Source organism: Hibiscus syriacus, unplaced genomic scaffold, assembly GCF_006381635.1.
Source record: "Hibiscus syriacus cultivar Baekdansim isolate YM2019G1 unplaced genomic scaffold, ASM638163v2 tig00110937_pilon, whole genome shotgun sequence".
Taxonomy (NCBI): domain Eukaryota; kingdom Viridiplantae; phylum Streptophyta; class Magnoliopsida; order Malvales; family Malvaceae; genus Hibiscus; species Hibiscus syriacus.
In genome coordinates this window covers 76,742-102,754 of record NW_024062922.1, presented here as the reverse complement: position 1 = coordinate 102,754, position 26,013 = coordinate 76,742, and the positions used below count along the sequence as shown (strand labels likewise).

At 31.5% G+C, this 26,013-nt stretch overlaps 2 protein-coding genes and 1 pseudogene across 2 annotated transcripts; all 3 read right to left on the bottom strand.

Moving 5' to 3' along the window:
- Positions 1 to 2,069: 2,069 nt before the first annotated feature.
- LOC120147305 (dof zinc finger protein DOF5.3-like) lies at positions 2,070 to 2,426 on the bottom strand. The gene has a single exon (XM_039160712.1). The coding sequence runs from the start codon at positions 2,424 to 2,426 to the stop codon at positions 2,070 to 2,072; it is 357 nt and encodes a 118-aa protein (XP_039016643.1).
- Positions 2,427 to 12,352: 9,926 nt separating this feature from the next.
- LOC120147324 lies at positions 12,353 to 13,764 on the bottom strand (annotated as a pseudogene).
- Positions 13,765 to 19,111: 5,347 nt separating this feature from the next.
- Positions 19,112 to 22,080, bottom strand: LOC120147354 (eukaryotic translation initiation factor 3 subunit D-like). The gene is made up of 2 exons (XM_039160750.1): positions 20,278 to 22,080; positions 19,112 to 19,317 (listed from the first exon to the last, which is right to left on the bottom strand). Exon 1 carries the CDS (start codon positions 22,011 to 22,013, stop codon positions 20,280 to 20,282), a length of 1,734 nt encoding a protein of 577 aa, XP_039016681.1. The 5' UTR covers positions 22,014 to 22,080; the 3' UTR covers positions 19,112 to 19,317; positions 20,278 to 20,279.
- Between the last annotated feature and the right edge of the window lie 3,933 nt (positions 22,081 to 26,013).

Genomic DNA, 26,013 nt, shown 5'->3' with positions numbered 1-26,013 from the left:
GAAAGAGTTTTCAATAAGGTTCATTTCTTTTAAAAAAAAAATAGCAACATACAATACAAATTTAAAATAAAAAAAATAAAAAATTCTAAAGTTTTAGAAAGATTTTACAGAGTTCGTAAAACATAAAGATTGAAAGGAAACCCTGCGTTAAATTAAGAACTAGCGGAAACATATACCAAATGATAAGAAAATGCACAGGTAAATAGTCTAAACCCTTGATGTTTATGATGGATGATCTGGAAAAAAAATAAGGGTTAAATTCTCAAACAAACTTTGAAAATAATTTTTATATTTGATTGATGAATGAATATTACATAGGTCAATGTCTATTAATAGACCTCTAAATTCCTAAAAAAAAATATGTAGAATACATAGAGTTATCTTTGAATTAAATTAAGATAAATAAACAAAATAGTAAATAATGTAATCTTGGTAATATTTAATTTACTTTATAATTATAAATTTCATCATATTTATATTTCTTTTAAATAATGAAAAAAATGTTCATAAAAATATTATAATATTATCTTCACTCACAATGAATGTATGGCAAAAATTAACATAATATTATATGGCTCCACCAAATCCAATATGAAAGATTGACGATATCATATCTTGACAATTCCAAGACACCCACACGTATTTTCTTGTAGGTGATGAAGCAAATAATCATGCGGTAATTGCCATAATTGACATATCCAAATTGTCCACCCAAAATATTTCAAGCACTTCAACTCAAGTTTATTTCCATCAACAGTTGCAGAAAAAGAATCCCAACTCATATATTGCCGTCTTTGAGTGCTTCAAATTTACCTATAAGGTATGGGTAAAGTGATGGGATGACGAAGGTCGGCAATTGCAATTGTCACTCAGTCGCCCCACCATGCATAACAACCAATCTATCTTTCCTTCACAACTTCTACAATGACATCTCACTTCAATTTAGGGATAAATAAAACACGATTTGATTTAAAAGAATTAAATTTTTTAATTCAATTTGATGTTAAAAACTTCAATTTGATTTAACTTAATTCGTAATTTCATAAGTTCGGCTCGAAACTTTTTTAAATGAAGTTTGAGTTGTAAAATATAACTCGAATAATTCGATTTTTTAATAATTATGAATTGATTTTTTAGTTCTTTAACTCTACATGATATGTATATTACATATGAAAAATATGAAGAATTATATATTGTTATGAAATTAATTTAAATTGAAATCAATTAGTACCATAAAATTATAAATATTTATAATTAAATTTTAAAAAACTCAAACAACTTAAACCGATTCGACTAAAAAATTAAATAAAATTTAAGTTAGAAATCAAATTAACTAACTCAAAATGTTTTAACTGCACTAAACTAGATTAAAATTTCATCCCTAAACAGGGGAAGATGCACTAAACCCCTAGGGGTCAAGTGCATCTCCATTATTTAGAAAAAAAAAGTAAAATTTAATATAATATGTTAAAGAAAAAAGGAAATAATTTTTTTTTACACCCTCGTTATTTTTTTTAAAAAAAAATTAAAATTTTAAACATCATTTATAAATTTTTGGATCCCGTAAGTACTATGCAAACAAATAAGCTTTTTGTTTCATCTATGGACCCCGTTTACTATCATTGTTCTGGTTTTGCATAAGACAACGAGTTGAACTAGATTAAAACCAAGCATAGAATTGCAGCAGCTCAGCTAAACAGACAATTGAAGGGAGAAGAAGAAACATTATGGAGGACCATAACCAGAAAGATCAGACCATTGATTCGGATTCAAAAACCTGTCCGGTGGTCTTACCGGTTTCCGGTGTTGCCATCGGTGTTGTTGTTGATACTCCATAAAGCTGCTTCAGAGTTACTATTGTTGATGACACTTTGATGCCAAGAATTTCCCTCTCCAATGGGTATATTAATGGAGATAACTGTGTTTGCTGAATCGGTTGATGATGTTGTACTTGTACTCAAATGAAGAAGGGACGCCATATCCCTGCAAAAGACCCAAATTTGAAGAACCACCGCCAAGAGGAATTGACTGAATTGCCGGCAAAGACGACAAGAACCCACCACCGGGATTCAATGATCCCCTGAAGAAGAGACAACAGTTTGTTTTTGAGCTTCTTGTTGTGGTGTTTGTACTTGAATCTGCGGCTGAAACGAACCTGAATTTTCACCGGAAGAAGGGACCTTCGAGCGTTTCCTTTCCGGCAACCACCCGCCAACGGGCACGTTCTTCAGGGTTCCACCTTGAGTCCAGTACCTCCTGCAACCCTTGCAGAAATAACGAGGTTGAGAGAGGCTATAATTGTTGTAGTAACAAAACTTTGTGTTCACCGAGTCACAACGAGGACACTTTTGAGGTAACTGCTGTTGGTTACTCTCGCCAGCCGCCGCCGGCAACGGTTTCAACCTCCGATCATGCGGTGGCTGCATATCTTTAATCTGAAATCTATATTGGGGACGATCTTTATCTTGTTTGCATGCCTATATATCACTTTACCTTACCAACCCACTAAAGGAAAAAGATGGCACCAAAATAATGGAAAGATCCGCTTAATAACTTAACAAAAGTTTCACAAAGAGGAGAGAAAATCACATACCATTTACGTATGAATGTACAATTGTTAATAGATGTCTTTAAATAGATATTGTCTCGTATTTATCTCAAATTAATAAAAAAAAGTGGGCGTTAATTTAGACAATGTGACACAATCGATTAATTTTTAGTCATGAATTTGCATATTGTGTTTATAGACAAGTATTTGGTCCAGTCGAGTTAAAAATTGATTCAGTAGAGTTGAAAAAGTTTAATTTATGATTTAAATTTTATTTAATTTTTTTGAGTTGAATAGAACTTTTTTGATTTCTCTTTAAACTTAATTGTATTGTTTTATAATATTATGATATATATTGATTTCAATTTGTAATATATCATTCTCCTCATGTTTCCTCTTTTTAAATTTTGTCGGGGATTTTTTGAGGGATTAATTCTCATTACAGACACGCATATGAAGACTGTTCAATATTATTTATTTATTTATACATGCATTACTTTTATCTTTATTTTTAATTTTCTGATTGCCGCAGGTCTTCCACGGAAGCTGCTCTCAACCTGGCGTTGGGGGCAGCCTACTACCCTACCTCCCCTTACCCTATTGCATATGAGAATAGGGTTTTGTTGTTGTTGTATATGTTATTTTTTTAATAATATGTTTTTCAGAATAAATTATTGATGGGAGTATAAATGATCAAAGGAAATGATGGGAAATTTTTATTTTTTTACAAAAAGACTACCAAATTAAATAAAATAGGACTAAATTACAAAAAGAATAAATTTGTTGTTAGTAATAATAAGTGAAGTTAGATACATACTCTATAGTATTAGTGAAACATTTGATTTAAATTTTATAAAAAAATAGACTTAAAACGAATAAGTAATCGAAGAAATATAGAAACCATGTAAAAATGAAAGACTAAATAAAAGTTTAATTTTCAAAAAGATGAATTGAAGCTACATATGCATTATACAATATAGGAGTGTATGGTTCAAACTTGATAAAAGAAAATAAACTTCAAATGAAGGAAGTGAAGAAATAAAAAGAAATTAGGGACTGAATTGTAACGCTATCAAATTTGGATTTTTGATTTTTCAATTGAAAAATCTAAACTCGAACTGAACTAGAAATCAAATTAAAATTCAAATCGACTTGATTCAAATAATTCAAATTAAAAAAATCAACTTTTTTCAAATCGGATTGAATTTTGTTCACCCCTGTTTGTATAAACTAATGTTATTAAAGGTATCTGCTTTTCCATGTAAAATCACCACTTCAACATTTTTACATTACAATCAATTCAATATCTGGCAGAATCTCAATCTCTGTCCTCAATAAATATAACCCTTTGTTTAATCTTAGATGCATACCAATTAAGGCAGAAATGATAAATTTAACCACAATAATAAATGAATAAAACCCAAGAATGGTATTCAAATGTTAAGAACAAAAGAATCAGTTCCTTCTGTTACGTTGATTCTGGTTGATCATCTCGTACGATCATTCGGTATTGAGTCCGTCTCTCGCATCTAATGTTCGACGGAACCAAACCAGTCTGTTCAAGAAACCTGCATACATAATCCAATCAACCAAATTAAGGTCTATGCAGAGTAACAGTTTACTACTAGAAACAAAGATTAGATGCAATGCATATAATTACTTGCTTGCATAGAGATCGTCATAAGAAAAACAGGCCATTTGATAGCCGTCTTCCCTCGACTTTATTGTTCTAAATCTGGGAAAAGAACTAAGCAAGCATTCGAGAATCAACATATTTCGAACACGATCGAAATGAAATTCCGGACCCCCCAACTTTCCCCTGTTATCTAAACCATGTTGTGTAAGCAACTGCAGGTTCAACCCTAACTTCAATATAATGTAACAGATCATATGACAACAGGCATACAAATGTTGTAAGCTATAAATCCATCAAGCTTATGAAATTTCAAATTCAACATAGCTTAATAAGTATGCTCTCAGATCCAGCTAGGGGATAGAAATTTCAAATTTTCGTATGTTTTAAATATTTTATTTATATTTTCTATTGTAATTGTCATCGCTATCTAAAATTTTATAATCATACAGAGTCTCATGGGTTACTTTCAAGTAATGATCAAAACATGGATAACACATTTAGTATCTCCAAAATCATAATGAATGGATCAAAATTTAGCTAAAGAATCAAGAAACAGTACGAGTTAAGAAGCAAGAAGAGGGCGAGGCGATGAGACGAGGAAGCAACATGAAGAATCAATGAAGAGGCAGTAGGGAGAAAGCTAAACCCCACATAACAGCAAGGGAAAGACCCAACATCAAAACGTTGATTTTAGTGTGTTCCATGTTGGACCCTGAAACCCAAACCACAAAAAAATCAAAACTCGATGTTATCAGTAACTGCCTAAAGATGGCTGCAAATATCAATCGTTGAGAAGGGAATTGAACCGACGTGACGCCAGGAGCTAAAGCTCCAAGTAAAACTGTTTGGGCTGATGATATAACCAAATCATAATAATATAAAACAATCGGTATCTAATCATGATAAATCATAAAAAATAAAAATAAATTAGATTTACGGAATCATAAACTCTCTGATGAGAAATATAAGATCACTCATTTATATATAATTTAAGAAACAATTATTGTATGTATTTATAATCTGTTTCTCGTCAAATTATAAATATAATATTAATAGTATCTACACTTTTATTTTCATGATACTTTTAATATTTTAATACTTTATAACATAATTAATTATTTAATTTATGTCATATTTTATATAATATAATAATAATACATGCTCATAATTATATATTAAAAATCCAATCCTGCTCACTGTTTCTTTTCCATTGAGCTTCTTTTTGGATCTCTTTAGATCTTGAATTTGAGATACAGACATCGGGAAGGAAAGTCTGAGACTTTACTCGACACAACTGGAGCCGAAATCTCTTTGGTGGTATTTGGTTCGCTAAATGTTTATGAGGGAATTAAAATCGTGAAAGAATTGGAATTAGAATCTAAACCTGTTTGGTTGGCAGGAAATTGAATTGAATTCAATTTTATATTTTATTTGGTTCGCAGACATGTCATGAATTTGATTTCAATAATGTAAAATGACAGAATTACCCTTTTTGTTTTTTGCTTAATTTTAGTTTTTTTATAACTTACATGTAGTAATATATTATAAAATTTAAAAAATATTAAATTTTCATTTTATTGATTGATTATTCATTTCAATAAATTATAAAAATCATACTAATAAATATTATAAGTTAATATCATCCCAATTAGGGATGACCATGGGTCAGGTTGGGTCGGGTTTTTGGTCCACCCGACCCGACCCGATAACAAGGGAACCTCCACCCGAGACCCGACTCGACTCGACCAAAATAAAGTTTCACCCGACCCGAATATATGAATTAGAAACCTAACCCGACCCGAAATAATAAAAAACTTATTTTTATTCAATAAAAACAGTGACTTGATTGAAAAAAATTATATATAAAGGGGTATTATTGTAATTATTCTTAAATATATAAGGTAAAATTATTTTCGGGTCGGGTCGGATATTTTCACCCTAAACCCGAACCGACCCAAATATCACACTTAAAAAAATCAGACCCGAATATCACACTTAAAAAAACCCGACCCGACCCGACTCGAATATCAAACTTAAAAAAAACCCGATCCGATCCCAAATTTTTTAAAAAAAACCCGACCGACCCGATTATCAAACTTAAAAAAACCCGACCCGAATATCAAACTTAAAAAACCCGACCCGACCCAAATCCGAACCCGTATTTTTTTTAAAAAAATCCGACCCAATCCCGAAATTTTTTAAAAAAATCCGACCCGAATACCAAAATATTGATGAGGGTAGTATGGTCAAATTTCACATTCCCTCCTCCAAATATTTCAATTCTATCATGTTATGGATGTAATTTACTTTCTCTCCCTTGATGAAATTGGATTTCAATTCCCCCTTTGAAAACTTGAACCAAACATGGGAAAGTGATGGAATTGGATTCCAATTCCCCCTAATTCCAAGGGATTCCAGCGAACCAAACGTCACCTAAAAGTAACTAAACGAGGAAATCAGTTTATTGGTTCAACCGGTTTGGCAGTTAAAAATAGGGTAAACCATACGTGTAGTACCCAATTATCTTTTATTTCGTTTGGTCATTCACTATTTTTTAATAAGATCACATCTCACATCTAATTTTAGTTTTGGTTTTATTTTGATCATTTATCGTTAAAAATTAACGTTAATCTAACATGTCACCATAAGATAATACCATAGTATCATTAAGAAAATAAAAAGAATATATTCAGTTAGATTTTAATGGTGGTGATCAAATGAACAAAAATTAAACATTAAGTATGATTTTTTAAATAATTGAGTGACCAAAACAGAATAAAGTAATAATTGATGTGCTAAACATGTAATATACCCTTAAAAATAACCCAAACCAAGTAGATGAGAATTAGGTTTCTTTATATATAAAAAAAATTGAATTGACTAAACATGATTTTATTAAAATTTGTTTAGGTCATATGAACCTATAAGAATCATGAGTTAATTACAACTTTTTTGAAGAATATTATATTCGAGATATTTCGTTCAGAGAGATTATCTCTAAATTTTGTGGAGTTTGAAGATGTCAAAAGTTCATTAAGACTCTAGCCCTCTTATAATTTTGAGAATAAGAATGGGATGATTCGTGTGCGTTAGAGAAAAACGTGATAAGTATTTTGATCTAAATGCGCGTTCTGATGAACTTTCACGTAAATAAATGCGTCTTATTGAGTATGATATCACCGGAGCAAAACAGGCGATGTAGAACGTGTCTTATCACAGTACATAATGAGTGTTAGATCAAAAATTATGAACAATGTGAATTTTAGTGAATATTTGATTGAGTGATATTTAGGTAAAAAAAATCAATTTCCTAGCATCCAAACATAACGAAGGAAAAAAAAAAGAAAAAATAACCTAGTGACCGAAAATGCCTTATAATATACGTTTTAATCAACTTTTTTGGATTTGTCAAAATGACCAACAAAATCGCAACGCGAACTCTAATTTTTCAACTCAGTTTTCAAATTCGCAACGCGAATATCCAGATTCGCAACGCGATTTTGAAAAATGTGTTGCGATAGTTAAAATGTTTGCGAGAGTTTGAAAAACGTGTTGTTGCGATAGTGAAAAAGTGTTGCGATAGTGAAAAATCCAAAATAAGTTTACATTTTAACTATTCCAAATTCACGTGGAGTTTGAACAATAAGAATATGTTGCGATAGTGTATAAGATTCCCAAGCCATTTGTAAGATCTTAGTTTGAAACAATAAGAATGTGTTGTGATAGTATAAAGATTCCCAAGTTGGCAATGCTCAACCCACATAGTATTGGAAACACTATGGGAATGAGTATTTAAGGCTTGGATTTCCCACTTCCTTGTTGAGTGGAGAGAACAAGGGGACTTCGCGCACCGCCGCCGTCCGTCCCGGTCGTGGTAATACGTGTCTTCGACACGTCTGCGCGGATACTATCTTTTTAGAGAAAATTCTTAAGAAACAAATGCAATATCACTAGTCGCAAACTTGGACTATGGCAACGAATTTTAGAAAATCGCAACGCGAACTTGGACTATCGCAACGAATTTGGAAAATCGCAACTCGAACTTAAACTATCGCAACGTGAACTTGGACTATCGCAACGAATTTGAACTAACATAAATTTGGAAAATCGCAACGCGAACTTGGACTATCGTAAAATCGCGTTGCGAATTTGGAAACTGAGTTGAAAAATTAGAGTTCGCGTTGTGAATTTAAGATCGAATTGCGATTTGTTGGTCATGATAAATCCAAAAAAATTAGTTAAAATCGTATATTATAAGACATTTTCGGTCACTGAGGTTATTTTCTCAAAAAAAAAAAAAAACTCTACAACATTACAATTGAAGCAATGGTTTCTCTTCGTTCCTTTCGAAAGTATCCAACATGACAAATCTTTTCTCATCTTCAGTACCTCAATAATATATAAAAATATTCCAACATCATCAAAAGAAACAAAATTGAAAATAAGTTCAGTATCATAAAATCATATTTGCCCTATAGTTAAGTGGTTAAACTTTCGATCAATAATTTAAAGTGTTTCATATTCGAATTTCATAATCATCATAAAATATTGATTTTGTGATGATACATTTATATAAGTTAAATACAAAATATTGTAAACTAACTCAAATGATTAGTCTAACTTAATGGTTAGGTGTCTTGTACCTCATGCAAAAGACTTATAGGTTCAATTTACGCCTGTAACAATAATAGTTTCTTTTATTTTATCTTCATTTGGGGTGACAAGTCACCCTCTATTTGGTTGAATAAAATTAATAAAAATACTTAAAAGAGAAAGATGATGTGGAAATTAAAATATTAAAAAATGGTTGAAATATTGTGTCCTTTAATTTTGGTGGTATAATAGTATTTTAGATATTTAATTTAAATATTAATTAAATAAGACGTTTGTCCCTTTCAATTTTTAAATTTAAATAGTAATAAAAATTTAATTTTTAATATAAAATTATTTTACCCTCTTAACATTTGATTTGATTATGTGTCTGCTTGTTTGATTTGGCAGTGGGGCGTATTGTAGTGGCCGGAACAAGAGTCAGTTATTCAATGTGTCATTGCCATACTCTCCGTCTAAAGCTGTAGAGCATAGGAAATAAATGGAAGAAGGCAACATCGTTGAGGAAGTTCACTTTATAATGTAAAATAATAATGTGATTATGATTAGTTTAATATAACACCTCTCTACTAGGCTGGTTCGTAAGTGGCTATAAGTAGCGGTCAATGTTATTAATTTGATTGAATTTAAGGATTAAATTAATATTTATATAAACTTAAAGTCAATTGATATTTTATTTAAAATTAAAGGATTAAGTGAAATTTAACTATTTTACTTGCCTTTATGTAACCTTTTTGAAAGGAACTGAAATGAGAATACGGTACAATAAATAGGGTCACGGTCTCACGGACCTGAGTTGCTTCTCAATTTGAATTGCACTGAAATTACTCTTTTTCTCTGTATTTTTCGTGTGATGAACCACAGTATATTTTTAAGATAAATATTTAAAAGGTTATATTACTAAAATAGACAAGAGAAAATCCAAGATATAAATTGATAAATAAAAAATAATAAATATTAGTGGGTCAAAGGAGGGTGAAGAGTCACGTGGGTGAGAATTTGTAATGTTGGCACTTAGTATAGTTTATGTGAACCTCTACACATTGAATGTGATTTTGTACTGTACATCACGATAATCCCATGGCTCTCAATTAAACTGTAATAAATGTTATAATTTCTTAGATCTACGTGTGAAAATAAAGACTTTTTTTTATCAACTATCACCTTCAAAAAGTTATTTTTCAAAATAATCTTCATTGTTTATTAATTTTCGATTTAATATTTATTTTGTTATGTTGTAAAATAGCGCCCTCTATAGAACACGCTTTGTACAAATAACATCCTACTTGATGAAGGCATGTTCTACATAAAACGTTTGTTGTTGATGTGGCAGAAGACACGTTTTGTAAGAATCTCCTTTTACTGACTTCGGTCAAGTTGGATTAGAATGAAAGAAAAAAAAATAAGAGTATAAAGTATGAAAGAAAATTATATGAATTTTATCTAAAAGGAATAAACTTGTGCGGCACGTGTCAAAGACACGTAATTGCATAAATCGGATCGGACGGCGATGTATATGTATTAGCTCATTATTTAGATATGTATGTTTTCAAGTATTTAAATATAATATTTAAGCATTCATTTATTGAATGATTAAAGATAAGGTTAATACAGAATGTCGTCGTCCCCCAATTTGACTCATGTTCGCTTTTATATTCGTGTAATTAAGTGTCATCGACACACCGCGTGCATTTGTTCTTTTGGATAAAATTCACATACTTATTTTTTATATTTTGACCACTTTTTATTTGACCACTTTTTTTCTTTCATTCAGTCCAACCTAAACGAGATCAGCAAAAGATGCGTTTTCTATCACATTAGCATAAGATACTTCCTACAAAACGTGTATTTGCTTATGTGGCAAAAATGAATGCTAGATCGAGAATTAATCAACAATTAATGTTATTTTAATAATTAATTTTTAGGGTGATATTTGGATAAAAAAATAAAAAATAAGCCAAAGTTGTATAATCATCGTTTTTGAATTTTTATTTCCTTTTTTAAATCCATTGACATAAACCATTAATTATTTTGTAAAATATATATTATTATTTGTAAGAACAATGGCGAAATTTAGTGATAGAGTTTGGGATAACCAACTTAAAATTAAAAAAAATTAAAGGTTTAAATTAAGATTTCTTAAACTTTTGAAGGGTTTAGTTTATATTTTTTCCAAAAAATTATGGTCTAACTAATTTTTAAATTTTTGAGAGGTTTAACGAGAATTTTTAAAAATTATGGGAAGAGGTTTAATTAAGAATATTAAAAGCTTTAAAATTTAACTTGAATATCTAAAAATTTTAGAAGGGTCAAATTGATTTTTTTTTTAAAATATTTAAAGGTCAAAATTAATTTTTTTTAAATTTTAGGGAGGCCATGGTTCCCTTTAGTCTAGCTTGTTTTCCGCCTTTGTAAAAGAATTTGATTTGTGTAATTTTATTAAAATGTTTAAATTTTTTATTTTAATTCTTATAATTTTAATTTTCTTTTAATTTAATTCATGTGATGTAAAATGGCATTATAATCGAATTAAACTCATCCGATAACTGCCACGTGCTCTAACAAGGTCAAAGATAAATTAAAAATAAATTGACGTTATTTTATATTAAGCTAGACGCATAATTTATTTAAACTTTCTAAAAGTTTTATTTTAAGTCTATATGATTAGATATTTCAAAATTTTATAAATTGTAGTCTAAACCTTAATATTATTAATTTCCCTAAACTTATCATTTCACTTAAAAAGACAATTTTCAAAATTTACATTTTAGTATTTATATTTTGATCCTAATAGATTAAAGAGTTAATTACCCAATTCATACATAAAGTATAATTAATTTTCAATTTCATACATAATGTTTAAAAATTCTCGATTTCATATATGGTGTTTTCTACCGTTAATGGGTTCACTCATTTCCGTCACGAAAAGTGACGTGGAACCCTGACAAAATGACATGTGGCACTTAAAAAATATTTTTAAGTGATGGAAATGGGTGAACCCGTTAACGGTAGAAAACATCATGTATAAATGAATTGTTAAACATTATGTATAAAACTGATAATTGAGTATAGTTCATCTATGAACGAGGTAATTAACCCGAGATTAAAAGTAATAAGAATAAAATCATCTAGAACTACAGATGATTTTATTAATTAATATAACATTTACTTTACTCTTGAAAATAATTTCTTATCATTCATATTTTATTTTCTTTAAATAATATTATTTCCCTAAGTTTGCCGGAAATATGGGAACTCGCCGTATCCAAAGCCCATCATTGCAATATCAAGGATGGCACAAAACGAACAAATCATAAGCAATCAATCCCGTTTAGCCAGAAAGGAGTTCAAAAGCCTAACCCTAATTTCATTTTTTATATACTTTATAATTTTTGAAATATATATAACTAAATAAAAAAAGCCTATGTCTACCACTAGCTAGACAACATACACTTCTCCCCATGATGGATGGATAAATAACCCAATATCTACATTTTCCCTTGTTTTGGTCATTGTAATTAATTGATATTATTGCCATTGTTAGAAAAACAAGAATATATAGTTTAAGATGAAATCCATATCCATTAATTATTCTCTGGTAAATCTATCTTCCCACAGAGTAATACACTGAAACAAAACGACATTCAATACAACAATAAGCTAACTTGTAAAAGCAGTAGTAAAACATGCAGAACAACAATGGAAAACAGTGGGATCTTAAGCTAGTTTTTTCTAGTAACATTGGGTTCAAAAGCAAACGGCCCAACGGAAAGAGAACAAACGAGAGCTTGTTTGCAGTATACGTCTTCTCAGGCCTTAAAGCAGCTCCCTTGATTCGCTGTGGAGATCGGTTGGTTTGCTGCACGAAGCCAACGGCGACGATAAAAGAGAAACCGTGCATTTGTGAGCGCCGAAGCTGGTGATGGTCTTCGGTGCTTGCAGGAAGAAATAGCCGTTCTTGTCGGTGCTAGCAGTGGCCACTTGCTTGTACTTGGTGTTCTTGCATGTCATCTTTACTGTGGCATCTGCAAAAACGACAAAGCCAAAGTGCTCAGTTTAACTCTGGAATGGGTTAAGGCTGTTTTCCTATGGATAATGCATGCCAGCAATGATTTGCAGCAGACACCTAGAAATATGAGCTCTAACACGTTGAAAAAAGGGTAAAGTTTGCTTCTTTTAATCTATTAAACGCCAAGCTATTTTCTTTGAAGTTAAAAACCCAAGAAACAAACAGAGAAATACACATGCATGCTTTAAAATGGCTGTACTATTAGATGGGAAATATTAGCGGAAATGATTCTTGATGCAAATGAATGAAATCAAGTTTTCTTGTGTGTTTAACTATAAGGAATGGTGTTTGAAACTGACTCAGAATTGGTTTTGCTCCCAACAGGGTGTCGGATCCGTTGTATTTGCACGACTTGCAAAAAACAACGCCCTGAACTGCCACAAAGCTCCTTGAAGGCTTGGGGTAACTTGGTGGCTTCGGTGGAAGATATGTTGGTGGCTTGGGTGGAGCGTAAGTTGGTGGCTTGGTTGGAGCCTTGGGTGGAGGAGGGTAAACTGGTGGCTTGGGTAGTGTCTTGGGTGGAGGAGAGTAAACTGGTGGCTTGGTTGGCGCCTTGGGTGGAGCAGGGTAAAGTGGTGGCTTGGGTGGTGGAGGGTAAACTGGTGGCTTGGTTGGCGCTTTTGGCGGAGGAGCATAAGTTGGTGGCTTGGTTGGTACTGTGGGTGGTGATGGGTAAACGGGTGGAGGCGTTGGGGATGAGGGTGGTGATGGCGGTGGGTCGGTGGGTGAGCAGGTGGCATTACAGGCGAAATGCCATTGGGCACTATCTGAGAAGATATAGTGAAGCAACTGAGGAAGAAGAGTGAAAGCTGCAAAAGCAAAGCAGCTTTGGCTGCCTCTGCAAAAGCCATGTTTTTGCTGAAGCTATGAGGAAGAAAGGTGAAAGCTGGTGAAATTGGTGAGTTGTAAGGACTGTATATATAGGGGTTAAGCGGTGATTCCCTGCGGTTTTTGTTCATGAAAATCTTATACTATAATCGATTGTGGGGGCAGTGTGGGCATATGGGATTAGGATTAGGCTTCTTCTTGCAATTAAGATTTATGTGCAGTGATTTCAAATAATTTGTTTATTTTTATTAATTTAAATTGATTATATATATTACTTGTTTTAAATATTTTTAATTATTTGATAATGAAAGTTTAATATTTTACAAATTTTGATATTGAACCTGTTACTTTTAAAGATAATAATTATCTATTTAACTTATTAAGTAGTTTGATTCATATTAAATCACTTAAACTATTAAAATGATTCAATAATTGATGTTTAAATATTTCATATTTATTTTAAATCGTAATTAATATAATATTCATAAATAAATATAAATTCAGAACTTTTAATTGAATATATTTCATTTTTTAAAATTTGCCATTCTATGCCTTCGGCTAACCTCCAAAAACGTCTAATTGAATATATGGACCTTTCGAGAGCATAAAAGGCTTCTAGAATGAGAGTTCCAAAAGAACATTTAAATATCTCTAAGAAAATGATCAACACTCAATATGACAATTAAATGGTGTAATCCTCTATCCAGATTAAAAGTGATGAAGTGTTTATCATTATCACAAATTTATTAATACAATAGAAATCTCAAAAATATTAATTTTATATCTTTTTCTTAATTAAACAGTAAATGTTAAATTCATAAAATGTATCAGTGATAAAAAATAATACTTTTTTAAAAAATTGATTTAAATAATTATATTTGTAAAATATATATTATTAATTAATAAAAAATTTCTAAATAAATATTATAGTGCAATAATCTCAATCTATTAAAAAATGATAAATACTATACCAAATATTTATATTATTGATATTAGTACATATAGCCCTGACAATAGAGTACATTGAGGCTAAAACAAAGGGATACATGGAAAATCTCATCCGATGCCACCAATCTTCGAGCCACCTGCACATTCACCAACCTCCCATGAACCTATTGCATCAGCGCCCAGTTATGGAAGGTAGGAATGCAAATAAAAGGGAGAAGGACTCCTTGTAATCAGGAATGGGCGAATTTTTAAAAGTTTAAGAATACATAAATTTATATATAAAATTTGAAAAGAGCGAAAATATATTGTTAATTGAAAATAAAATATATTTATTTGAAATTTTTTAAAATAGCGATCACTCTCGCCTCCTTTGTCTATTCTTATTTATAACATTCATATCTCTCGCAACTATCGTATATAGCTCTTCATTCAAATTAAAAAAAAATGATTTATCATCATTTCTCGACTCTGTCACGTTTCATTTTGATCAAAGCCAATAAATCTCTAATTAGACATCAATTTTTTAAAAATATATTTGAGATGAAAATATATAAAAATTGGATCGAATTTAAAATAAGTATAAGTTCAATTTTACCCAATTCCATAAGTATAGACTGACACAAAATTTTATGTTAAACGAGACACATATATAAAATTTTAAAATAAAACCAAAACAGAATTTTAATAAAAATTACAAACAAATTTAAATTTTTTAGAAAGGTGTGACCACCCCTCTAAATCTATCCCTTGTCCACGAGGACCATCACCAAACCTAAATCCACCTAACAAGACTTAAAGTAACTTGAGTCTTATGGGACTTGAGCATGACAACTAAAATAAATCTGAACCAACCTGAATTATAAGTTAATTTGGTATTTGAAAATAGGGTTCATAACCTCAATTATATTGATTGATTAAATTTAGCTTTTAATTGTTTGTAATCGTGGGACCCTTTCTTTTTATATATATAAAATTTTGATACAATTTTATTAAATGACAGGGTAAATTGCATATTTACTATTCTAACAATTACTTTTATTATGTTTCGGTCACTCAACTATTTTTTTAAAACCATGTCCAATGTTATGTTTTGATTTCATTTTGGTCACCTTTCATTAAAAAACTTATAAAACTATTGATGTGTCATAATAAGATAATATCAAGCCATCATTAAAAATAAAAAAAATACCACGTCGACAGTTCTATTAATTTTTGAAGGATGAGTGATCAAAGGAAACTAAATAGTTTATCGTAAATAATATAGTATAATATAATATATATAAGACATTAAAATCATGAACGTTGTTCCTTTGGTTTGGCAATCATGGAGTGGAAAAAGATAGCTTTTTGAACTTTGGACATCAAAGGAAGAAAAAGTTAAGACATTTAGGGTAAAATGATAGAATCAGAGCTCGGCTTTTGGATGAGAATATTGTACGTTTTCGAGGATATTTTAACAGTTTCTTCAGACAAAAAAATATTATATTATCTATATTTATTGAATCAAATAATGATAAATATTTATTTAAATAAAAGTTTAATTAAAAAGATACAATAAAATATATTGAAGAGAAATCGACCTTTTTAAGAGTTTAAACTGATTTAATTTTAAACATAATCAGAGCTCACATCAAATATAAAAAAATAATTAAAAAGATACAATAAAATTTAAAGTTAAAATATTTTTTCATATAAAATTTTATATTCACACATTCAAATTGAATAAATGTAAACAAATAATAGTATTTGAATACATCATTTTATACAATATATGCGTAGTTTTTATCCAGGAATTTCCTTTTATTACTATCGCATGCATTAATTAATGTTATTTAATTTACAACTCGGACTAATATTTTGTTCTGTTTGGTACTCAATTTGTTTTAAAAATCATATCTAATGTTTAGTTTAAGTTTTAATTTGAAATTCTGTTATTAAAAAATAGCATAATTACTGATACGACATTTTTTTTGTATCTTTCAATGATCTTATGGTTACACGACCGTTAAGTTTTTAACGGTGAAGTATCAAAATGAAACTTAAACTACACATTAAGAATGATTTAAAAAAAATAAAGTTTAAATACTAGAACAAAATAAAAATATAATTTATGTATTAAACGTATAGTTTACCGTTACAACTTTTGTCAAGTAACAATGTGGGTTTTTGCTATAGATTTTGGACAACCCGTAGATTATTATGATGCAAGCAAGCTTCAATTCAATATTATTTTATATTCAAATCGAATATAAAAAATACACTTTTAAAGTTTCATTATTAAAAAAATGAGTTTAAATTTATCAATTTGAATATAATTAATATTTTTATGGTAAAATTGATGTCATTATAATTTTAGTTCAACCATTGACTAATAGGTAAATATGGTCTTCAGTTGAGGAATTGGAATATGATCAGGCGAACCCAGGATAAAAATTCAGGGGTTGCACAAAAAAATTCTTATAAATTTTTTTAGGGGTTGCACAATATTAAAGGTGACACTTGTATTAATTAAAAAAAATTAGAAAAATTAACACTAAGTAGACAATTTTGTTGTATAAAATTTTTTTTTATAAGAATTTATCTGAAATATAGGAATTCTACCTAAAAATCACAAAATATATATATAAAAATACTAAAATAATATCATTTGATCAATATTCCTCATAATTTGAGGGGTTGCCCGGGCTACCCCTAGCAACCTCCTGGGTCCGCCCCTGAATATGATGGTAGTAGGCAGTGTTAGGTTATGTTTAACTTCCTCGATTGTTATTGGCATTACTACTAATTATAGAATTTTTTTCTCAAAAGAAAAAGATTTTCTTGGTATCCTAATTATAGAAAGTTTTTAAATAAAAGTTTTTTTTTATATAATTAGTATGAGGTGATTACGGTTACAAAGTAATATTTATTCAGAATTTTATTGGTCAATTGACAATAAATTCACACTCTGTAAGCATTTTTTTTTCCTAACCCATTACCTTGATAAAGAACAACACTTAGTTATCAATAGTTTCTCTTAATGGGTTCTACAAAAGTTAAAGGCTTTGTCAAGTTAACAACTCTATGACTCAGAAGGGTTGGGTTGGTGTGCAGTGTTGAAAAGTATTTTACTCTGTTTTCCTTATTTAGCATAAATGGATTATTATATGATATATTCGTAACAAAAAGTAGTTTTATAAATAATATTCAGATGACGTTAATTGTTTCAATGTTTCTAAATTTATGATGATAAATTGTATTAATATAATCTAACTTTCTGGGTTGCTTAATTCCTATGTTTCATGCCATTTTAAGTTGGCCAATAACATAGAAGAACAAGTTAGAAAATTATTCATGGCCTGTTTTCCCCTCTTCCTCCCAAATAAAACAGCTACCGCTACAGGGCTTAACTGCCTCAACAAGCCAGTCATAATAAAACTTTTCTAAACGTCACCTAGCAATAAAAGATAAGATTATTTTTTTTAAAGTATTTAGTTTGAACAATTATATTTACAGAGAGTTTATATGTTATCAATATATTAAAAAAATTATGAACAAATATTATCTTGTAATAATCTCAAGCTATTCAAAAAAATAAAAATATTTTTTTCCAAAATCGAAACAAATAGGCTAAATATACATTTTCAATCTTCTATTCAATTTGATGTCTATTTACTTTTTTTTAATCAAATTTGATACAAAACTTATTTTTTTTTTATCATTTAGGTACTAAAACTTGACTTTTTAGTTTAAACCATTTCCAAACCCGATTTCACGATTTAAATAATAAAAAAGAACTTATAATACCAAATTAAACCTTAAAATCAAATTTAAATAGTATCAAATTGGACTTTAAAGCCTGAATTCAAATATTTAAGTAGAACAAAAAATTAAATATCAAATCAAACTTTCAAACCAAATTCGAATATCAAAATATATTTACTAAAAGAATGCGGTAACAATGAGCCCAAATCGAAGAAGCCCAAAATTGGATGTTCTAGAGCAAAAATATCACATCAAGAAGCATAAGATAATAAAACCTCGACTTTATTGAGAAAATTTTAAAATACAACTCGTTAATATAAGATGACAGGAGTCGATTGTAAACAAAGAACTTGCTAGGAGTATAACTTTTAAGATTAAATAGAATAATATTTTCAATTACAACAAAAAAAATTATCATATTCACTACATTTTTTATTATAAACCTTAAATCCCAAAATATGATTTTTCAATTGCAACAAATAATTTTATAAATTTGTACAACTTTTTAGATTAAAATCGTTTTATATTAACTTTAAATTAACGACAGAAGTACATAAGTTATTGACAAAAGTTAAAACCCTTAGGTTTTGAGCGATTAGATATTGGACTGTATGCAAACCCTGTCCACAATTATTCCAACTTGAATCCTTTGTACACTATGATAAGTAAATTTAATTGTGATGGTAATTTCATCTGTATATTGCAACTAAAAAATCACAAACAAAAATGCAGAAACTGGTAAATCTGGTAGACCATAGAAATAAAAAGTAAAACGAATGTCACAAAGGCAAAGAATCAATTCTGAGCATGCTTTGGTTTCACTTTGAAAGTTAAAATAAATGCACTTACAAAACCTCCCTAACAAAGTCAGCTTGCAGATCGCAGGATATAGGGGACTACTTTGAGATTGCTGTGGGATACTTCTCAAATAATCTGTGGCAATCAACGCCCAATATAGCATCAGACAATTAACATAGCAAGAAATCAAGATTAAAGCATCCACACAACATGATAAGTATGCCAATCAACAACTTATATACAAACCAATGACTGCATCAGTATAATTCTACCAGAAATTTGCATGCCATACCTTGTCTTTCCCAACTAACCAAGCAAATCAAGATTTCAAATCTAAAGTCTAAACGAAATAAATACATTGCATTTCAAGTTCAACAAAGACCTCCTAAGAAAGCCTTTGTTTTGTTAAATAAATCCTTCTATAAACATTTCAAGTTCAACAAAAATGTTATTAGGAAAAGCATTGAACAAAATATTGAAAAAGCCATTAAAACTTTACTGCTTTATTTATATAATCCCCTTCACTTACATATAAGCCACTAGTCCTTTGATTTGTACCTAAGAAAACACTTATTTCAAGGGGAAGGTTGATTTATGTTAAGGATCTATTTAAAACTACATTAAAAGTTAGGAGCTTATTTAGGTATATATTAAAAGTTCAGGGTATATTAGAATACAAGTTATACTAAAAATATAGGACTTATTTAAAGGTGTTAAAAGCTTAAGGGCAGTATTTTAGTTTAGCTTTTCAAATTTTATGAGTAATGGTAAAATAGAAGAAAGAAAAGTTGACCATTATTCTGGAAGACTATGGTAGCAAGATATACAAAGTAATCATAGAATGTGCTCTCCTATGATTTCAGTCAATTTCCGTAGCAGAAAAGAAAAACATCTTATAAATGCTTGTGCGGAACTAGTATAATTTGCATGAAGCTACGAACATAATTGGTTCATACAAGTAGATACATAAGTTATAACATAAAGCAAGGGTAATTAATTGACATACTTATCATTGCGTGAAAAGCTTTGAGAAGCTCTTACCACATAATGCATAGGAATATACTCATTTTGATAAATCTCCAAAAGAATCATTACCATTAAGTTTGTGCCTCAATCTCTTTTTCTTCAACATCATTTGTAGTGCCATTGGCCTCCCCACCTTCAGCATCCTCAGCCGGTGGCTGTACCTGTTCTTCTTCTGGCAATGGTTCCTCCACATAGTCATTCTCAAAAGCATCAGCTGGAACCTCATAAATTCTCACTTGAGGCTTCGATGGATCCTTCACAAGCACGTATTTCCCCTCATTCAACTTCATACACAAATCCACAATAGATTTCACAATCCCCCACATATTCGCAGTGTTCAAATTAATTTGTGCAGCAAAATCCTTTGGCTTATAGCCAACAACACCCAATATCACATGGTTAAAATGATCCCTAGGATGCACCCTAGAAACATATCCCAATTTCATCAAATCAGCACTAGCTAAAATTGACTGAGCAGTCCATTTAGCCAACTTATTTGCATTGTTCTTCAACTCAGTGGCCAAAACAGCCCCCCTTTGTGTCTCCAACTTTTGCCTCCAATCAACACCAGAATACTTGGGATCGAACTCATTCAGTGCATTCAAAGTAAGGAAAGACTTTTGATTATTAACCTCAACAACGCTCTGAACCTCGCATCGAGCAACCAAATACATATCATTATCAAGCTTCCACCTTCTATACCTATATGCCACAGAAGCCACCTCATCACCTTCATTGGCAAATGGGTTCGGCTCATCAAAAGATACCTTATCCCCATCACTAAGCAAAACTTGCTGTGAAAAGTTCTGATTTATATAAGCAGCTTCAACACTCAATGAATAAGCAGAGTTAATATCATCTTTAGCCTCAGGCAATGGTTCCTGAGATGTTTCGTGGACAGACAGAAAATCTAACTGTGACCCATCTCTTTTATCGAAAAATAACTTATTCCCAACACGTTGAATAACAATATCCCAAGAATAAACTGACCTGGATGCACACATTAACGTAGCCAAAATCGTATCAGTGGCAAAAACAGTGGCTTTGTCCTCATTGGCTAACCTTCGGATCACTGGATCGTCAGTCGTGGTGACTTTAAAGAAGTTTCTGTTCTTAAACCTCTCGAGTCGTCGTTCATTCTTCGGTGTGATTCGATCAAAGGACCGATCATAATACTCTAGAGCGCCGCAGAGAAGTAAATCTTCTGGTTCGGGCACGGTAAAGGACAATTTGGAGAATGTTGAGAAAGGGATTTGATCGAGCATGTTCCATTCTGGTTGGATATCGACAGATGATTTGAAAATCGCCGCTTCACGACGTTGCTGGTTCTGGTTCGACCGGTTGAGATTATAAAGCCGGTCGCGGCGGGCTCGTTCCTTCTCAGCCTCTCTTTTACGGGCCTCGACTTCTTCGTCCCGTCGTTGAGGGAGTTGAGGTCGGTTTTGGTTGAATCGCCACTTAGGGCCAAATTTAGGCCGAGTGGGCGGCTTGGCGTCGACTAATCGGAAAGAGGAATCATCTTCCGGGTTTGCAAGAGGGAAAGCATCGAGGTCGAGAGAGAAATCGAAGGGCGACTCGGAGGCTGAGCCGGGCTTTCCTGAAGTAGGGCGGTTCGATGGGTTGGCATTTGCGAAATTCCTGGTGAAGTCGGCGATTCGACCGAGCTTTTCGGAGCGGGAGAAGGGAGCAAAAGGAACGTGGAGAGGGAGGGTTGTAGCGGCGGCTGGCAAGTTGGTGGAAGATTCCAGCGGACCCCAGCCGTCGGCATTAAACGGAACGGCGCCGACTTCAAAAATTCCTACCATTGTCGATGGATCTGTGGATTTTGCCGGCGGTGGAGCGGAAGTGCATACAAAGAGTTTAAGCTTTAAGCGAGTGGGAAAGAGAAAACAAAACCCTAGACCATGGATATATATATAGTCTTAAATGACGAGTTTAACCTTCTCTGTTGGGCCATTGGTTATATTTGAATTTGAATTTGAATTTGGATCTAAAATTAGGCCTTCATCATAATTAGTGCTCAAATTTGAGGGTAATTACTGGGCTTTGTTTCACGCATTTTTCTTTGTCCATGAATTATAGGATTTGTATCGCGAAAATAAATTTTATACTTTTTTTATTTTGTTTTATGAAAAATATTTTCTTTTTGGATAATCAATCTATTTCATCCAAATGGAAGCAGCAAGCTGCTAAAAAAACAGTTTACAACCAATTAAATGGGGTGAATTCACGAGATAATGTTCTCGAACTTTTTTATTCACGAGATAATGCACATCCCAGATTAATTGTTGAAATGGGGTGAATTCTACAGTGATGGCCATAGGTCGCCATGCAATCCAGGCGATCTTGTAGATAGAGCCAATGGAGAGGTCGCCATGCAATCTGGGCGACCTTGTAGGTCGCAATGTAGTCCCGGCGACCTTGTAGGTCGCCATGTAGTCCCGGCGACCAAGTAGGTCGCCATGTAGTCCTAGCTCACGAGACCTCATGCATGCACATGCAGCCACAACTGAGATTCCTTCACGTGCTCCCCTCCTGCTCCCCGCTGCATGCCTACAGCTATTGATGCATGCATGTGAACCATTTGAGCCGTGAATTATTGGTACAATTATTGAACCATTGCTGCGTGAAATCAGCTGCTATCATAGCTGCAATTGCACAATTATTGGTGAAATAATTGAGGCAGCCGGTGACACCTAAATTATATATGGGGTGTGCATTATCGTGAGAACATAAAAGAAAGAAATAAAGGGAGAAGAGATTGCAGCCAGAGCTTGGTTGCCGAGGTTGCAGCCGAAGAAAGAGAGAAAAGACTGCAGCCGAGAAAGAAAGAAAGGGAGAAAGGAAAGTAAGAAGAAGAAAGGGAGATAAGGTAAATTTTTTTATATTTAAATTAGTTTATTATTATAAATGTTTAATTTGTTAGTTTAGGGTTTAGGGTAAAACAAAAAGCAGTTAATTAGTTTGTTAGTTTAGGGTTATATGATTGTTAGTTTAAGTTATAGTATACATAAATTAAAAATTATTTAATTAGTATATGTTTGATAGTTATATAGTTAAAAAATAATTAATTAGTTTGTTTTGTTAATAGTTAGTTATATAAAAAAATTATTTAATTAGTTTGTGTTAGTTAAATAGTTAAGTTATATTTGTTTGTTGAATTTATATTATATAAAAAATTAGTTAGTAAGTTTATTAGTAGTATATTATAATGAAAAAATAGTTTATTAGTTAGTTTTAGTTATATAAAAGAATATTTTATTAGTTGTTTAAGGGTTTAGCGTTTACGTTTAACTTATATTTTAAAAAGTTTAGTTTGTTAGTTTATTAGTTTATTATATTATAAGTTATTATATTAAATTTTAGTGTTGTAAATTAGTTAGTTAGTTTATATTAGATTATATTAAATGATTTTTTAAATATTGTTGTTTAATTTTTTTTACAGATTCATTCCAATAGCTGACCAAATTCCACTGTTGAGGCTTGACAATGAGCATATTTCAAGTCATTTGGGAATAATGGTGAATAAAATATTTGTTTAATGAATTATAATTAATAAATATTTGAATATTATTTTATGATTGTGATAATTTTTTTGAAATATTTAATTGTAGGAGGACGAGCAGCGAGTCCTTCGTCTTCGACTACATAAAGTGCCCAAGCCACACCCACTGATAGAAGAAAATTTGCAAGAGGCTGGATTTTGGTATATAACATTTGTGCAAGATTACAAGTTGGTCCCAGGTTTGATTAGTGCGTTGATTGAACGTTGGAGACCAGAAACGCACACGTTTCATTTGCCGTGTGGCAAATGCACGATAACTTTGGAGGATGTGGCAATGCAACTCGGGGTCCAAACTAATGGGATGCCGGTGGTAATGTCACATGAGTTTAATAAGGTGGAACAACTTTGCAACTTGTTTCTTGGGAAAGCGCCCGTACCACCAGAGTGTAGAGGGTGGCGGGTGAGGTTGTCATGGTTGAAGAATGAATTTCAACTTCAACCAAATAGTACGGAGCACGGAATTATATATGCAACACGAGCATATATATTACAATTGATTGGGGGAATTTTGATGTCTGATAAATCTGGTAGTTATGTTCACACTCAGTATCTTCTTTTTTTAACAAATTTTGAGAATTGTAGGCAATATAGCTGGGGTTCGGCGATATTGGCGTTCTTGTATCGTGAGATGTGCAAGGCGTCATTAGTCGTGAATGATAATAATACAATAGAAATCGGTGGATGTCTGTTGCTGCTACAATCATTGGCTTGGCATAGACTTCCGTTTTTGACACCGATTAGTCGGACTGCGGTTGACTTTCCACTTGCCGGAAGGTAATATGAATCCTCTATTTTAATATAAAATATTAATTAAAAAATATTTATTTTGATTAAAATTATTGAACAAAATGTCTCTATTTTTGTTTTGATTGATATACAGATGGAGGCATAAAATTGAAGGCACAGGGTTGGTGCACAATAACATTAAAGAGTTCATGTTGAAGATCGACATTAAGGCCAAAAAGGAGGTATGCATAATCTGTATTTTTTAATTATTATTTAAATTAACTATATTATTTGATTTAAATCAATTTTATTATTTTTGTAATTTTACAGTTTAATTGGAGACCATACATGAATGAAGAATTATTTGCGTTGATACCGCACGATATTTTAGATGGGTTTCAATATTGGTTTGCTGTTACACCATTGATCAATTTTGCTTTTGTTGAGATCCAATTTGGGGATAGAGTGCTGAGGCAATTCCACTTCCACCAACCTATTTCGCGGAGTCCATGGGATCATGACCTCATCCAAAACTTAGATGGTCGTCGTCCAGTGAATTGGGTTGAGACGCATGACGACCTGCACAGATTTGATGGTCGTCGTAAAGAAAGCGTTAATTGGGTTGAGAAGCATGCAACCTATATTAATGCTTGGAACAATAGGGCTTCATTCATGCCAACTCTTGACGCCATTCAAGACGACGACTTTAATTTTGAGACTTCGGCTTACCTTGCTTATTTTTTGGATAATGGAAAGCCGTTCCTCACAACAATAGTAGAGAGGCGACAATTTTTGAGGTTTAAAAAAATATTTGGTAAAGCTGAATACTCTCTACCGAGTGGGAGTGGGAGTTCATCTCTACAACCTGAAGCGGAAATGACCGATGTGGATAATAGCGCACCACAATCGTTGCATCACGCAGTTGATGATTCTACTGTCCCGGCATACATACCAGAGTTTGTGCAGCCTGAGGCACCCATCTATTCTCCTACGTTTTCGTCGACGTATGACTTTGAACACATGACAGTTCAAATACCCCCAATGAAAGAGGGGGATGGGTACAATACTCCTGAGCCACAACGGCCACAACGTATCAGACGTCCGCCCCGACATTATCATTCAACAACACCCCGGCATCGACAACAATTGTAAACTCGTTTGCTATTTATTACAAATTATTTATTGAAATTAGACTAGTTTTTTAACCTTAACAATGATTTTTAGTATCAAATCATTACTAGTATCAAATAATTAAATATTTAGTAAATCAACTATTTTAAATCATTAGTATCAAATAATTAAATATTAAAAATAAATCCTTATTAATAATAATTAGTAAATCATTAGTATCAAATCATTAAATATTTAAAAATCATTAATAAATTCGACTATGTATAAATTTAAACTCAGTAATCCACACTTGTACACTCATTTGTTAGTATTCTATAATTATTAGTAATAATTATTAAATCATTAGTATTAAATCATTATTATAAATAATTACTAAATAATAA

What these genes read in the sequence shown, in the direction of transcription:
- LOC120147305 (XM_039160712.1), bottom strand. Translation starts at nt 2,426, where the DNA reads ATGCAGCCACCGCATGATCGGAGGTTGAAACCGTTGCCGGCGGCGGCT.
- LOC120147354 (XM_039160750.1), bottom strand. Translation starts at nt 22,013, where the DNA reads ATGGTAGGAATTTTTGAAGTCGGCGCCGTTCCGTTTAATGCCGACGGC.